This window comes from Pongo abelii, chromosome 2, assembly GCF_028885655.2.
Source record: "Pongo abelii isolate AG06213 chromosome 2, NHGRI_mPonAbe1-v2.0_pri, whole genome shotgun sequence".
NCBI classification, from domain to species: domain Eukaryota; kingdom Metazoa; phylum Chordata; class Mammalia; order Primates; family Hominidae; genus Pongo; species Pongo abelii.
The window spans coordinates 75,954,912-75,972,872 of record NC_085928.1 but is presented as its reverse complement, the minus strand read 5'-3'; the positions used below and the strand labels follow the sequence as shown (position 1 = coordinate 75,972,872).

General features: G+C 38.1%; 1 protein-coding gene across 5 annotated transcripts in view; it reads left to right on the top strand.

Annotated features, from left to right (window-relative positions):
- The window catches only part of CNTN4 (contactin 4), a 992,918-nt gene that overhangs the window by 824,513 nt on the left and 150,444 nt on the right, over positions 1-17,961 (top strand). For all 5 annotated transcript variants that reach the window (XM_054551881.2, XM_054551876.2, XM_054551877.2 and 2 more), the window contains 2 exons: positions 6,115-6,251; positions 8,301-8,430. In XM_054551881.2, coding sequence (XP_054407856.2) covers positions 6,115-6,251; positions 8,301-8,430 — 267 coding nt within the window. The remainder of the gene's footprint in view (positions 1-6,114; positions 6,252-8,300; positions 8,431-17,961) is intronic.

Genomic DNA, 17,961 nt, shown 5'->3' with positions numbered 1-17,961 from the left:
AAAGTGAAGCTGATTAGATATTCCATATATTAGCAGTTTCCATTATTGATTGTATTTGGGACTGAACTCAAGGTGTATAAGGGAAAGAGAAGGGGATGGATTCAGCTGAGTAAGAGCAGATTGAGGGAAACACTAGGTAGAGGCTTTGAAGATTAAAAAAATAAAAGAAAGAAATATAGAGAAATTAATCTGTGTAAGGTTAGAGTCATAGCTTGATTGATCTGGGTATAACTGAGTAAATCGGGCCCAACAGCCTTTTTGAAAATCCACATATTGCTGATTTACAATGTTTTTATTCTATAACTCATTTGTAAAGTTCTGAACTGACTTATTGGAGTGGAAGACAAAGAACTTTATTCACCAGGAGCTGTGGATTCACTGTGCATAGTTGGACAGAAAGTAAGAGATGTAGGTAAAACCAGATGGCAGAAGACTTCATTTTCATGTATGTATTTGTTAATTTATTTTTGAGACAGGGTCATGCTCTGTCGCCCAGGCTGGAGTACAATTGTTACGATCTCAGCTCACTGCGATTCTCGTGCCTCAGCCTCCTGAGTAGCTGGGACTACAGACAGGCACCACCATGCCCGGCTAATTTTTGTATTTTTAGGAAAGATGGGTTTCACCATGTTGGCCAGGCTGGTTTCAAACTCCTGACCTCAGATGATCCGCCTGCCTCGGCCTCCCAAAGTGCTGGGATTACAGGCATGAGCCACTGCACCTGGTCAGATGGCAGAAGACTTTCAATATTAACCTAAAGATATGAAATAATGATAATGTTCTCCTAATTTTTGTAACATTTACAGGAGGCACAGCCCATTCAGAAATCTTACTTGTTATCTCATACACAGATTACTTCCTACAGTTATATTTGCTTTACGTATTGATGAATACCTATTAATAGAAATATACGAGCTTTGAGTTGCCTTCTAGTGTATCTTCATATAGTTGGTTTTTATATCTGGACTTGAGTTTATCGTTGCTATCCATGCTATCTGTAAAAGGATCGGCCCGATGGCGTCTCCCATACCATTGCCAGAAGCAAGTCAGTTGTAACTTATGTAGAGATGAAGAAGCCATAAATAAGAGTGTGTGAATGAAGTACAAATTAACAGAAAAACTAGGAGAACTATGAATCCTGTTGGTTTAAGAGACAATCTAAAGGCTAAAGGTTTCACTTATTAAAATCAAAAGGAGGGGCCGTGTGCAGTGGCTCATGCCTGTAATCCCAGCACTTTGGGAGTCTGAGGCAAGTGGATCACGAGGTCAGGAGATCGAAACCATTCTGGCTAACACGGTGAAACCCCGTCTCTACTAAAAACACAAAAAATTAGCCGGGCGCGGTTGCAGGCGCCTGTAGTCCTAGCTGCTCAGGAAGCTGAGGCAGGAGAATGGCGTGAACCCGGGAGGCGGAGCTTGCAGTGAGCCGAGATTGCGCCACTGCACTCCAGCCTGGGCGACAGAGCGAGACTCCGTCTCAAAAAAATAAATAAATAAAAATCAAATCAAATCAAAAGGAGTGTTAGACATCATTAGGTCCAAACGAATCTGAATTCAAGGAGAAAACAGGCTTCCAATCTCCAGACTGCATTTCCAAAGCTGTTCTTACAATACAAGATATCAGCAAGTATCAGCAAAGTATGTGTATGTTTAATTCTCAAGGTACTTTTTTTAGCATGAAATTTTACAAGAAATTCTCAATATTTAATACAAAGCAAGGCTTCAGCAAGGAAGCAGCCTTGCTGCGTATTAAATATTGAGAATTTGAATGAATGTAGAAGGGAGTGCCTTCCAAGAACCCTCAGAGCTTCATGGAATTGAGTTTGAAGACCCCTGTGAGGAGACTGATTGGTGTGTGGGGAGTGGATGAGAGTCTGAAGCCAGAGAAGTGCAGATTATCAGTGCTGAACAAACATCAAAGATGGACCTTGCCCTAAAATCCAACATGCATATTTCTTGTAGAGCTGGTCCTTCTTTTCAGTGACTTCTGCTAACTGGAAGTCAGGGGTTTATGAGAAGACTGTAATAATAAACTGGAAGACTCTCTTAAGTAGCATTGGAAAATAACTATTTCTCGTACCAATACTAGGAACACTGAATTTGAGGCAATGTGAGAATTTCTTGATGATTCTGTCAATTGCATAAGAATCCCAGGCAGGAGATAAAGATTTGGGAAGCATCTATATATATAGGTGGTAAACTAAAGCCAAGTAATTATCTCCAGACTCATAAAATTCTTAAGCAGTGTCAGTGAAACTCCTGCATTCCCTGGAGATGATTCATCTTCTCCAAAATTGTATCAGCAACCAGAAATAACTGTGAATGTCTACAGGTCATCTTTGTAATAGTAATTTAGAGGGGTTTTTTTTTTGCCATCATATCCTTTCTTTTATATTTTTAAATTTCTAAGGCCTAAGGCATATGTTGGCATTTCTTTCAGTTAGAAATTTCTGTTTTTAGAAAATCGAAGAGCCAAATACTCCTGAGAATTGTTTGACCCACTGAGTTTAAATTATATCTGCCTGCAATATAAATTATTATTGGATAAGATGCTTGTACAATTCCAGTGGCTGGAATACACAAACGCTGATTTAGCTCATTTCTGGCAGTTATTGAACAAAAGATTGAAATGAAGAGATTGTATATCTATCCAAGAGACAAACTATGTCACAGGGTCAAATCCCAGCACAACCATTTAACATTATATTTGAGTTTGTAGTTTGAGAACAATACTTAAGGAGTCCTAGAAGAATTATTTTGTTTCAAATCTTGAAAGAATATGGGAGTTCAAAACAGATGGTTCTCTTTTTTAATATGTGAATGTGTTTAATTCTGCTTAATATGTGGGCTCTGCATATATTACAAAAAAAAAAAAAAAAAGACATTTAGAAATGGCTTCTGAAATAATAGTATTGAACTAACCTGTTCAGGCCTTCCTCTGAGTTGATACAAGTTGAGTATTTCTTACCTGAAATGCTTGGGACCAGAAGTGTTTCAGATTTTAGATTTTTTAGGATTTTGGAATATTTCGGCCCAAGCCTAAACATGAAGTTTATTTATGTTTTATATATACCTTATACACATAGCCTGAAGGTAATTTATGCAACATTTTAATATTTTGCATAATTTAATGTATGAAACAAAGTTTTCACTGTATTTGACTATGACCACCAGTCTTATGAGATCAAGTGTGAAATTTTCTACTTGTGGCATCATGGTGGCGCTCAAAAACTTTTGAATTTTAGAGCATTTCAGATTTTAGATCTTCAGATTAGGGATGTTCAACCTGTTATTAGACATGGAGTTGTAAAATGTAGTTGAACCTTGATATTAAGTGATAAATACCCTGTACCCAATGCATTATCACAAAAGGGGGAGGGGCTAATGATATATCTTATAATATGCTTAACTGGGATTTTTGTTATCTAAGGACTTTGAACTAGGTAACCCCCCCCAAATATGGAGATACATGAGTCATTTTCATCAAGCACATGACTTCATTTATTCTAGTTTGAAAAACTCACTCGTTTAGATATGATTCATCCAATCTAAGTGAGCAGGAGTGAAAACCTTTACTACACGGGCTTTTGCCCTGTAGATTTGCAAATGGCGTGTTAAGATAAAGACTATCTCTCTTTGTCACATATATAATATGATGCTTCATTTCTGATCTTCATGGGCCCAAGTTCAGATATTCACTTTGAGATGAATATGTTTATATCAGTTCAAATTTGTCTTCTATGAATTAATTTTACTTTAAAAATAAAGAAAGTGCCAGGTGATCTCTCACAGACACTGAATTTTTTGTTGATTTCACCTTGGCCAGCACAAATAACTACCACTGAGTATTCTCATCTGGTTCCTTGACCTCCATAACCCCGTGGGAAGAGACAGAATGAGCCCTCAGAAGTGCTTAACTAGTTAGAACTTTGCAAGGTCTTTTCAAAATTCTCTCCAGTCCCTCCCTTCTCTGCCTCACCTGCTTCTTGAGATTGCAAGGTTTTGCTTCCAGCTTTCTGAATTTTTGCAAAAAAGCAATAAGTAAGCCCAAGTGTTACAGGAAATCTATGACATTGAAATCTCTGTCTCTGCATGTGATTTTGATGTTTCCTTTTTGAACTTCAACTTGACATTGCTTCATAAGTTACATTTGCCCTTCCATTTTTTTCCTCACTGTCTTTCAAAAGTTTGGCTTCATTGTTAATATTCCTCACGTATTTCTGTGGCTTTTCTTGTTTGCTTTGTTTTCATGGACTCTGTAGGGGGTCAGTATTCGGCAAGTTGAATGTAAAATCAGGCATACAACTGCATTAGCCCTATCAGGGTTACACATCAAATTCTCCAAGCAGAGAACCTCTTTAGCTTCCTTTGCATTAGCAGCAGGAAGATAAAGAACAAGGAAGACTTGCAGCTCTTTTAAGGGTGTAGGTTATAACCCTTCATTCAAGTTAATGTTTGTTGATGTTCTAAATTTTTTTGAAGTTGACCCTTTTGGCCTCCCCTCATATGCAGCAATGCATCATCCCATCAATAGAGGATTTGTAAAATTGTGTTTTGCTCCTTGAAAAACATAAAATTGCTTATAGATGAGAAAAGAAAAAAGCAGCATTTATTCAAGGGCCTAGAGACCTCTGCTGGTTAAGTGATTTGTTGAGTGTTTTTCTAGTTTTGTTTATTATTGAAAAGGTAAAATATACAGTTTGGCCTCAACAGTAGCAATTTCCTTTTGAATTAAATTATGGATGATTTGAAACATTGTAGAGTGAAGATACTGAGGTCAAGTCAGCTGGAAGAGATGTTAAGAATAATGAGTAGCATCTCCCAATTAAATACTGATATCAACTTTGATTATTAGGTTTACCTTGGTAGGCATTACCCTGTAGAAATGCCCTGTGAACACATAAAGTTCCAGAATGACAGCTATGGTTATCTTCTGCATGACTTTGGGCTGAAGGTCTTCTACCTGAATATGTTTATCATTATTCTTAATGGCGTGAATTGTGCTTGAAGCAAGATTGGATATTTATGAAGACTTTTCACTGAACATGGAATTAACATTGTCTTTATATCTATTGAAAATAAGGAAAGAAAATGTGACTTCAATGAAGTACAGAAAATATATTATCATTTGGGCGGCGGGGGTAGGCAATGTGGGAATTAAGTGCTACTTTGAATTCTTGTGTTAGACTGTGGGCAGGACTTGATTTCCTAAGGAGGTTTGATAAAAATCAGAACTCATTTAAAGATTTGGGGTTCTAGGGTCATATTCCTGTAGATAACATTCTATAAATATGAAATCAATAATAAACAATGATGATAGTCTTAAAGGAGAAAGGAATCATAAAACTTATCTATACAACATGTGGGAGTGAAGTATATTAGTGAGGGACAAGCTAGGCTATTCTCACAAAGGAGACCCCAAAATAAAGTAGCTTAGATGAGAAGTTTATTTCTCTCTCACATTATTTTCCTCAAAAATGGCAGGTGGATGTGGAGCTGCTTTGCTCCACACGGTCATTCATGGTCCAAGGCTGACAGGTCAGCATTTTCATCCTATGTAGCTTCCATGTCTGCACCCAAGGCTATTCCAATTGTCAGTCTTTTCCAATCAGTGTGAAGGGGAAAGAAGAGGTTAGGGAAAGTATCTTTGAGTGAATAACCCAGAAGTTGCTCTCACCACTTTCACACACATACAGTTGGCATGAACTTGGTTACATGGTTACCTCTAGCTGCAAAGCAATCTGGCTGGCATACCTGGAAATATACCAGCCTGGTTAAAAGTGGGAGGGGGGTGATGGGAAGATATTCTCTACTGAAAGGAAAAAAGGAATAATAGATACTTACAGGAGAGGGACAGTTAATTTTGCCATATGGTATTGGTAGTTTTATCCATTTTGCATTCAGGGATTAAAAGACTACAATATGAACCACAAAAATGGTATTCAGAGTAGGATATAGGCACCTCCCTGAATGTCTACTCAGTCTTGTTATTTGCATAACATCTGGAAAAGGAATTTTATTATAAGTGTATTTTTGCCCTTTGATTGCGTATGATAAAAATAGATTGAGTCCACACTGAATATACACCTTTCTTTGCTTTTTGGACGCCTATAGCTCAACCTAATTGGATTCAAAAAATAAATGATATTCACGTGGCCATGGAAGAAAATGTCTTTTGGGAATGTAAAGCAAATGGAAGGCCTAAGCCTACATACAGGTGGCTAAAAAATGGCGAACCTCTGCTAACTCGGGTAAGCAAGTTAATGGTAACTGTGTCTTAGTCTTGACTATAATGTTTAATATAGCCTCATTGCCGTGGAAACGGGAGAATGGTGAATTGTTTCTAAAATAATATACAATGAAACACCATTATAGTGGAAAAAGTGAGAGTGAATGCAATTGATAAATAGAAAGTGCACTTAAATCCAATTCTCCAGCTATCAATTAAGCTCTTGTACTAGATCTTTGGTCTTCAAAGATTAACATATGTGACTTTATAATGGGAAAGTTATGCAAAAGGTCTGGAACATGCAATTGTGCTAAGATACAAAGGAAGATACACTCCAGGATCCACTACAAGAGAAGGGGCATTGACACAATATAGGATGTCCATCTAAATAGAGAAACACTCTGACAAAGAAATCTGAATGAAGCAGGGGCAGAGTGGAGACCCTGAGAATGAGGAACAATTGTGTCCAATTTAATTTTCCTTATGTATTTTCCTTCTGAACCTGAAATATTAATTAAAATTTGACATTTTCCTCAGGCTCCAAATTGAGAGGCAGTCTTTCATGCTCAGATTTCTTCCTCCAGTAGGCCACCCAGGAAAGAGCGCCTGCTCAGAGCAATGGCCCCCACAAGAATTTACGTGACAGGAAGAGAAAGGGGACTGTTTTGCCTAACCCACCTCCTGCCTCATGCACCTTCTCCATTTGCTGGAAGGGCTCCAGCTTGTCCATGATTCTGTCAATTATAAAAGCCAAACTCAAACAAATTGCAAGAGTATAGGTACCTAGATACTGGTATTTTCCTCCTTTTGTGTAATTGTTACCAAAATGCCAGGGAGTTGGTCTGGGTCCTGTTGCTTGCTGTGCAGAGAGCCAATCACTGAGACAGTGAGTATTGCCAGGAAATAAGGGTTTGTTCAGGTGCTTTAGTCAAAAAGAATGGGAGATCAGTCTCAAACCCATCTCTCCAACCCACTAAAATTGGGAGTTTATGTAGCTGGGGAAGGGATGCAGCTGTGTTCAGGAAAGAACTAGGTGGGGGTACAGAGGCAATTATGAGAGACCTTCGTCTCTCTGGTGTCTCACTGTCTGGATGCCATGATCTAGTGAGTTTGAGTCCCTTGCTTGAGGATCAACCTCCTGAGGGGTGAACTCAGTGAGACCAAGTTTCAAGTTTTAAAACTAGGCAGGTCAATTTCTGTGTTTATTCAAAAACAGGTAATTATCATTTCTGTGGGACAATTGGGCTTGTTTCTTAATGTGAGGGAGCATGAGTATCTAGATTTGATCAAAGTCTAATAAAGTGTCCCCTCAGCTAACTCACAACCCTGTGGCAAACAGAAAACTAGTACCTCTTTATATATATATAGAATGGCAAGTCTCCTGGAGAGGAGGAGATCCTTTTTGATACTTATGAAAATTGATACATAAGTTGTGTATCCTCAGAGTGACAAATAAGGAGGATCTCCTGTGCCACGTACTAACTTTGCCCCCTTCAGATTGGCCACCAGATGGTCCTCAGCTTAAATCACACCACTGACAGCAATAAACTAAGGGAATATTAAACTATTAATACCTACATTTTTTAGTAAACCTCAACAAATATTAAATATTTGCCTCTGTTTCATCCAAGATTGTAATCCTATTAACCTTCAAAGTATCACCTGCTCAAAATGTGAGTGTTTTAAACACTCTAAACAGTAAATTTGGTTGTATTTCCGAAACCCCCTAACTCTGGTTAGTACAAAGCCTTAAAGTGAAAAAGCATTTTAAATTTCAAGTTATTCTATTTAGAGAGGATATTAATCTGAATGGCTCCACTATTAAATCAATGAGAACTCAAGAGAATCCTACAATTTAGATTCCATTTACCAACTGATGTACTGGTTGTTCCATTTAGCATCTGACCTGCCACAAATTTAGTTGACAGATAAATAGATCATGTTATGTAAATTGCTTATATGATGGCTATTTTCTTCCCATTAAGCTTCCTTGATATTACACATGGTAAAATTGCCTTAAAGTCTCAGTTGTAGAAGGTCATTGTTTTTATGTTCCTCTTTTCTTTCACAGGATAGAATTCAAATTGAGCAAGGAACACTCAACATAACAATAGTGAACCTCTCGGATGCTGGCATGTATCAGTGTTTGGCAGAGAATAAACATGGAGTTATCTTTTCCAATGCAGAGCTTAATGTTATAGGTGAGTCTTTATACTGGCAAGAAAAAAAAATAAAAACTCTTTAAATCACTAAACTAACTTGTTCTTTGCCAAGCATAAATGTTCAATCCAAGAAAAGGAGTAAAGAAATCTTTAGGCCAAAGATACTACTCGAGAAACAAGTAATAAGCAAGTCTATAAGCAATAACAAGAGAACGCTTTCTAAATCCGCCTCTGCTGATGCTTACAATGGGGACCATGCTTCCCTTGGCACTCATTTTTATTCCTCTATTGACTGCACTTCTAAATTGAGCAAAGTTTTTGAGATGCTTTTTGGAGTCTGCTGCTGATTTGGTGCAAACTTGAGCTTGGAGGGAATAAGAGCTGACTTGGTTTGGAAAGGCTCTTTTGAACAGCTGACAGAATAAACCCTGCTCTTCCACATCTGAATTTTTCCAGACAATGCATTAATGGTCTTTCTTCCAACTACATCTTTCATCGTGTGCCATTTCCTCCCTCCGCTTCAGCTGCATTGACCTTTCTGTTCTGCATATTCACCATCCTCCCTTTGCAGGCCACTGGTACATAGTGAGTGCATCCTCTGCCTGAGACGCTTTTCCTTCCCCTCTTCATTTCTGTAACTCCTTCTCATTTCCCATCTTCCAGCTTCATTGGTGCTTCCTCAGAAAGTCATGCTTGGGTCAACTATTCCCATTACAGATTTTTATACTATCTTTTACCTCTCCTTTATGAAAGATGCCACAATTACAGTTTACATTTTTGTGTGTGATCTTTCTTTTTCCTCCACTGCGTTTTAACCTCCCCGTGATGTCAAGGATCATAATTGGTTCAATTCATCATTTTATTCCCAGGACTTAATACAGTATTGAAGCACATAGTATGCACTCAATAAACATTGAATGAATGTAAGAATGAATGAGTGTGTTAAATGAATAAAGAAATTGAGAGATTATTTTATTAAATGGATTAATAGATTAGGTCAGTAAAGAATTGAAAACATAGTTGAGTGAAAAGATGAATCTATGGATGTTAAAAAAAAAAGTTAAGACCAACAGCTTGCATTATCCTGTAGAAAAATTTTGAATTTGTCTATTATTATAAAAGAAGAGATGATAATGAAAACTGAAAACACAAAAACAAATGGAAATGATTTGGGAACTGCCTCCTATTTTAGAGGCTTTAAGTAGTCATTCTCCTTGGTGAGAGCATAATGGAAGATTATGAATAAGAGAAAAACAGCACACAAAGGAGCTAATTCACATGCTCTGATAAATTGTCCAGTTTCAGAGTCCTGACTTTCCCTTATGAAAAACATTCATTGGTGCCTAGCATGTAAATCTTGCATATAGAAGTAAATGTTCTCAAGTAGAATGTACTTCCATTCTGTGCAATGTAAAAAAATAAAAAGAAAGAAAAACTTCCACAACTGCTCTTCTCACTAAGTTCATTAGCACTGACTCAAATCCTATCAAAGATAATGATTGTGAGATTTCATGGGGATGGAGCCTTTTTCAAAGAGGCCTAGTAATGGTTTCATGCTCTTGGCATAGCATCAGCATGGCTATGCCTACTGGAATCCTAAACACACATACTTCTCACCCTATAAATATTAGTAACAATAATTTTCAACCCCTTCCAGGACACATATGATGGTTCCCTTCTGCCCAGATTTGCTAACTATTGGTACTTGGAACTGAGTCTTTTGGAGTACAGCTCACCATGGCAGGATTGCCTAGGAGTTTATTCTAAAACAAGTGTGTTCTCTACTCTACTGTATGTCAGCTAGTTGGAAGAACAGCTAAAAGTGAGATGTGGCCTAATGAAATGAATCATAGTGTCTGAAAACCCTCTAGATGAGCGCTAGCCAATTTATCAGTCTAGGGATCCCTTTATAATTTTAAAAGATTTTGTGGATCCCTTTATTAAAATAAGAAAATTTGATAGAAACAAATGACTCCAATAAAGTGAGAAAAGCTGTTTAATGATTTTTATCTACAGTGCCTACCCACAACTGAAAATAACAGAATATATGTGTATGTGTATGTGTACGCATAATGGCTTAAAACCACTCTGCATAGCCCTCCCCTCTGTCCCTCTAGTACTAGGATTCAAGGCCTGTTAGCTGGGAATCACTGTTCCAACTTTTACATTAAGGAGTTTATTTAAAAATCATTTCCAGTTGGAACTGTCTAATTACAAATGAATTTTTGATCTGAGCTCTTAAGTTTCCCGACGCCAGCAAACTAGAAGTGTTAGTCTGTTTAAGCTGCTATAACGAAAATACTGCAAACATGGTGGCTTATAGACAACAAATGTTTATTTCTGATAGTTCTGGAAGCTGGAAGTGTGAGACCAGGGTGCCAGCATGGCCGGGTTCTGGTGAAGTCCCCCTTCTGGGTTGCAGACTGCCAACCTCTCACTGTGTTTTCACATGGCAGAAGGGGTGAGGGTCTCTTGGGCCTCTTTTATAAGGGCACTAATCCCATTCATAAGGTGCTTCACCCTTATGAAGGGCTTCACCTCATGAAGCGCTTTACCTCTTAAGGGCTTCACCTCTTAAAGGTCCTGCCTCTTAGTACCACCACCTTAGGGGTTATGATTTCAACACAGGAATTTTGGAGGGACACAAACATTCAGACCATAGCAGTAGAGCAGTCAAGATAAAATGAAAATGCCTGAGAAATTACTTAACCATGTTTAACATGAGAACAATAAAGGCATGTCATCAAATTATATAGGCCAAACAAGTTGTAAAAATGTAAGGCTTGCAGGAATTCAGGAAAGGGAATTTGGCTAGGGGGCTGGGCTGGAAAGCTAAGCCCTGAACAATTTGGATTTTGACAAACACAAAGAATATTCCAGATCAGAATGAAATGGCTGGAACAAAGGCTCAAAATTATAAAATATCTGGGGTAGTTTCCTGCACATAGAGAATCTTCAATGTTTTTTAAAATTGTTGACTCATCAGTGGATGAATGGGCAAACAAAAGTTGGTGTATGTATACACAGTAGAATACTATGTAGCCGTAAAGAAGAGGAGAAAATCCTGTCATTTGTGACAAAAGGGATGAACCTGGAGGACATGATGCTATGTGAAATAAGTCAGGCACAGAAAAATATCACATGATCTCACTCATAAGTAGAATCTAAAAAAGTTTATCTCAAAGAAATAGAGTAGAATGGTGGTTGCCAGCGTCGGGGGAATTGGTGGGGGAGGGTTGGGAAGATGTCATTCAAAGAATACAACACTTCAGTTAGATGGGACAAATAAATTCAAGCACTCTATTGTATAACACGATGATTATAGTTAATAACAAGATATCATACTCTCAAAAAATGCTGAGGGAGCAGATGTTAAGTGTTTCACCACAAAAATGATAATTATATAAGGTAATTTATGTTAATTAGCTAGATTTAGTCATTCTACAACGTATATAAATACTTCAAAACATGTTGTATGTAATAGATACAATTGTGTCTGTCAATCTAAAAAGTAAAATAATAAAACAAAATAAATGAAAATTTTGATTCAAATATATAAAGCATATATGGGAAAATTAAACTTGAAAAAGAAAGATGGTGGCCGGGCACGGTGGCTCACAGCTGTAATCCCAGCACTTTGGGAGGCCAAGGCAGGCGGATCACCTGAGGTTGGGAGATCGAGCCCAGCCTAGCCAAAATGGTGAAACCCCATATCTACTAAAAATATGTATATAAAAATTAGCCAAGCATGGTGGCGCATGCCTGTAATCCCAGCTACTCGGGAGGCCGAGGCAGGAGAATCACTTGGACCCGGGAGGCAGAGGTTGCAGTGAGCCAAGATCGTGTCATTGCACTCCGGCCTGGGCAACAAGAGTGAAACTCCTTCTCAAAAAAAAAAAGGAAAAAGAGAGAAGAAAAAGAAAGATGGAGAAGTCATTAAGGACCAATTTTGGAGATTCTTGAATGACAAACTTGCAAGTTCCCTATTTAATATCCCATTTTCCCTTCCAAAAATTCCCAGTAATGTATTTCAGGTAAATTGAAGGGCAGTTAAAGATTGAGTGTGTAAACCCGTAGAGTCTCTCTTAAGTGAATAAGGGAGAAGACATCTGCCTATTTAAAAATACATAGAAATTAATATGGGTTAACTTGGGTAAGGTATAATATGATTGTTTTCCACAACTCACTTTGTTCCTTATATAGCAGAAATAGTTTGGCTCCTTTGGATCAAATAACTAAATTGTCATTACCTATGCTAGAATCATGAGGATGCTGAATTGAACAAAGAAACAAAATGGAAACAAGATAACCTCTTGTTAAGATTATCTCTTGGCCGGGTGTAGTGGCTCACGCCTGTAATCCCAGCACTTTGGGAAGTCGAGGTGGGTGGATCACCTGAGGTCAGGAGTTCCAGAACAGCCTGGCCATCATGGCAAAACCCCATCTCTACTAATACAAAAATTAACTGGACGTGGTGGTGCATGCTTGTAGTCCCAGCTATCTGGGAGGCTGAGGCAGGAGAATCACTTGAACCCGGGAGGCAAAGGTTGCAGTCAGCCAAGATTGCACCACTGCACTCGAGCCTGGGTGACAGAGTGAGACTGTCTCAAAAAAAAAAAAAATTATCTCTTGAAAATCTGTATAAGAAAGAGAAAATATATATGTTGGTTCCACCTATTGATTAAATATCTGGAACCTCCAATGCTATAGAGGAGATTCCTTTTAATGTTGGGTGATAGCCCTACAGTCATGAATAAGAGATGGTTAGGAAGTATATGTTTAATAGGTTTTTCCCTTGGTTTTATTTTATGTGTTCTGTCTTGGTATTTAATGTGTACGTAACATGTCTATTTAATGGATTTAAACTGCTAAATAATTAATCTGTGTGCTGGGTGATTTACTCACTGGATGGGCAAACGCCATAGAGAGACTTTTATCTTGAGGTCAGTATATTGGTAGGCCTGGTTATGAGTACATCAAATGGAAGTGTCCTTGTCTGTGACTGAACTATTACAATTGATAGTTTATTATTTCCCAAGGAAACTGTTCCTAGACCTTTTCTGCTGTCTTAGCCTGAGTCATGGATGAGATTCACTTGTGGGATATATCCCTGTGGGCATCCCTGAGGTGCTGTACAACTCCCTGGGTGATAACCATCATTCCACTCCTCTGCCCCACTCATGAAGGTGTATTACAATTAGAGTAAACAGAGTCTTGTAATCATGGGGAAACTGAATCTTCTACACGTAACTTAAAAAGTAAAGATAACTAAGTTAGGTATTTTGTTGGTGAAAAAGTAACTTTTCTAAAGTAATAGTTCTACCCATGTTTAGTATTTGTGTCCACTCAGATGATCATATTGGTGTTGGGGACTGCTGATTAAATTGCCAAACTTGAAATCGGTGGGTAAATATAGAGGATAGCTAAGGTCTCCAAAGCAAGTCTGAGGCAAGTATTCAGTTATCTGCAATTCACTGAGAGAGTGTTCTCCAGGAAAAACCTGTAAGGAAAAGCAGAATAAGGAAGAAGGAGGAACCAAACAAGGATGGGGTCTTAGGTAAAGTCTAGCCTAAGTCTAATCCAGAAGGGAGATTTCTGGAACATAAACTGTACCTCAGACCCATTTCCACCTTGAGGTAATGAGGCTAGCTTTTTAAAAAATCTCCATATTAATCACTTCCTAAGCTGCCTCTTAAGTGGGGTTGCAGAAGTGGTAGGGGTCAAAAATCTTTGATTTTGCTTATATATGAGAATATTGTGAAAAAAATTTTTTGATTTTATAATGGGAGGATCCATGCCTAAGGGTGAGTGGGTATCTGCCCAGTGGTCTTTTGAATATGACTTGACTTTTCCAAGACTGTATAATGGAGGAGAAGTAGCTTCTACCCTGAGGAAATTATGTCTAATGGTTCAGTATCCCGGGGGTTCTCCTGGCCTGTGTGGTGGAACACATCTGACCCTGGCAGGACACTCAAATCCTGTCAAGTAACTGATGGCCCAATTAAAGTGAGGTGCAACCTTGAGCAATTATCTGGTTAATTTGGCATCTATCCAGATGATTGGCTCCCAAATTAGAAAAACATTAAGGCTAAACTAAAAGTTATTTCACAGGGACTTTCACAAGTGCTCATCTGCATCTAAGTCTGATTTCTCAACTGCCTCGTTGAGCCAGATTACAAAATAATCAAATGTGCTGAGTGTGATCAGCATCTAATGAGAGGACAAATGCCTTTCTTACCCAACTGCAGTCATCTAGGCAAGAGCTTTACTTAAGTTGTCATGAAGAGGGAAGCTGTGCACTTGGCTCTGAAAATCAAATTTGGTATCTTTATCAAGTTATTGATCATATACGTACCAGTAGTAGGAGGATGTCATTACTCATCTTACTGTGAAAACTGACAGAATTACATGTGAAAGCCTTTGCAAACCTATAGGTGTTTATAACAATATAAGAAGGTTTGGGCTTTTTTTTTTTTCTCTTAGTATCCATACCAAAAACTTAGAGATAGCCATGAAATCACCAGTAAGTCCCAGTTCTGTGCTTCTCAATTTTTGCTGCAGATTACAGTCATCTGGGGAACTCTTTAATATCCTGATGGCATACCATACTCATTATCAACTAATTCAGTCTCTGATCCTAGGACCCAGGCATTTTTCCTTAAAGCTCCCCAGGTGTGACTCCGAAGAACAACAGAATTTGAGAACTATTGCTTTAATTGATCGGGTTTAAAAAGCCATTGAATTTTCCTAAAATATTGATTATCAGGCTTTATCATGCATCAGAATAATCTAGAGGACATGTTAATACACAGATTGCTGAGCTCTACCCTGAGAATTTCTGATACACTAGTTCTAGAGTGGGGCCTGGGAATTTATATTTCTAACAAGTGATGTTGATGCTGATGCTGCTTATCCAAGACCCCTGTTTGAGAACCACTATCCTAAAATAGGAAATCTGTCCTACACAGAGGGCTTTTGTTGTTGTTTTTAAAAATTGAACATAGTCTCCCTACCAAAACATGTGATTTTGGATCAAAAAGCACTCTGAATCCAAAGTACCCCTGTATGAGAGAAAGAGCAGGCATCAGAGATTCCAACCATGGCTGAAGGCCCCATTTCAACAAGAGAGTGAATAGGAATAAAGCACACAGAATGTCTTGACAGACTACCACGTGAGGCTTGAGCTAAAGTGCTGCGTGGCATGACTCTGGTAGTTAAAGCCAACTGAGGGGGGACATTGAAAACTGATAAATATTATGATAAATATTATTATAATCCCTTACATCAATTCCCCCAAAGAAATGCAGTCAGTGAGTTAGAGTTTAAAATATTACTCTAGAATGCAGCCTAAGGCATCACTGAGCATTAATACTTTATATACAATCCTATAACCAAAATCTCTGAATCTTCTGTAAAACTGCTGTGAAGAGATTATCCGTCTTGAAGTCCTTAGTCCTTTACATAAAGATATTTCCAATAAATTTCTCATAAAATGTAGAACTTCTCTCTTAAAAGAAGAAAAGTTTGCATCTTCTAGTAAAGAAGCAAAGTTTTTCATCAGTTAGTAAGAAATATGTTATTTTTCTGTTTGCCCAGTCTGGGACTAATTTAACTCTGTTGTATTAATTCTAGTGAGATTGTTTTCTACCCTTCCTGTTTGAATTGAGTCATATTGTAAATGTATTTACTACTTTATGTCTTTTATTGAGGTAGATAATGATCTACCTCAAGTTCTTTGAATTTGTGAATAAATAAATAAATGAAGTAACTATTTTTCCCCCTCCACCACCTTCTGGCAAAATTGATTGCATTTGGGGAGCCTAATCTAAGGAGTATTAATTAGACTGACATTCAAGATTTGGTAGTGGGGGGTGATTCATCAAGATAGTCAAAAGGGAAGCCCCAGACCCTTTTTCCCCAATGGACCAATTGCCACTGAAAGACATAAAACCGGTTAAGAGATTTCTGCACTCCAGTCAAGTGTAAAGCCAATAGCATGAAAGCACTGTAGAAAAATTTGTGGCACTCACTTGCTAGAGCACCTCCCAGTCCCCCCAGCGTAGCACAGAGCTATCAGTAGAAAACTTCCAATTCCTAATTCTTTGCTGGGGAGGGAAAGAAAAGAGTGGAAGGTACATCCAGTGTTTTACTTTGAGGGGGAAGTACTACCTGAGGGAGTGGTTTCCGTTTTGCCTGAATCTAAGTGATGACAGAAACTGGGCTATGTGGGAGGCCCCCTGAGAAAAAAGTCTATCAACAAGGCTTGGTCTGGTATCAGGCTGTACCACAGACACTAGGGGAGGTCCAGTACCAACAGAGGGAAATCTAACCCTTCCTGCAGCACTAGAAAGTCCACAGTACCTGATAAAGACACCAAGGGAAGCTCCTGAGTAGAAACCAACAAATCTTCAATTAGGGGATTACATACAAAAGCCCAGAGAAGACGCATCATCAGAAAAGGCTTGAGAGATTTGCAGAATCTCTAGCTGGACTGATTCCTCTCAGACTGCAAAGACTAGGAGAAGTGTCTGATTTTTTAAATGCCAGAATTCCAACAGAAGATAATAAAGCACACAAAGAAACCAGAAGACATGGCCCAACCAAAGGAACAAATTATATCTACAGAAATCAACACTAAAGAAATAGAGGTATATCAATTACCAAAGAATTCTAATTACTCTCATAAAGATGCTCAAGGAATTAAGAGACAGTACAGATAGATAACTAAAGGAAATCAGGTAAATGATACATGAACAAAATGAGAGTATCAACAGAGATAAAAGATGAAAATGAACCCAAAGAAATTCTGGAGGTGAAGAATACAGTAAGTGAATTCAGAATACAGTACTCAATTTACTAGAGAGATTCAACAACAGGCTTGACCAGACAGAAAAAAATAATCAGCGATTCAAAGACAGAACATTAGAAATTATTGAGGCAGAGGAGCAAAACGGAAAAAATAACAAAAGTGAAGAAAGCTGAAGGGTCTATGGGACATCAAGTGCAACAATATAAGTGTTATGTAATTTGCAGAGAATAAAGAGAGAAAATGGCAGAGAGCCTATCTGAAGAAAAAATGGCTGAAAACTTCCCAAGTCTGAGAAAGGAAATGGACTCACAAATTTTAGAAGCTCAAGAACTGCAGCTAGGATGAATCCAAAGAGATCTACACTGAGACACATTATAATCAAAGTGTCAAAAGTCAGAGACCAAAAGAAAATCCTGAAAGTGGCAAGAGAAAAGCAACTCATCACAAACAAGTGTGCATCTATAAGATTATCAACAGATTTTTCAGCAGGAACTGCATGCTGGAAGGGAGTGAGATGATCTACTCAAAGTGCTGAAAGAAAGAGCTGCCAGTCAAGAATACTATATCTGGTAAAACTGTCCTTCCAAAATGAGGCAGAAATTGAAACTTTCCCAGATAAACAAAAGCTGAATGAGTTTATCACCACTAGATTTACCCTGCAAGAAATGCTGAAGGGAGTCCTTCAAGTTGAAATGAAAGGATGATAAACAACACAAAACTATATGAAAATTTAAAACTCCTAGGTAAAGGTAAACATACAG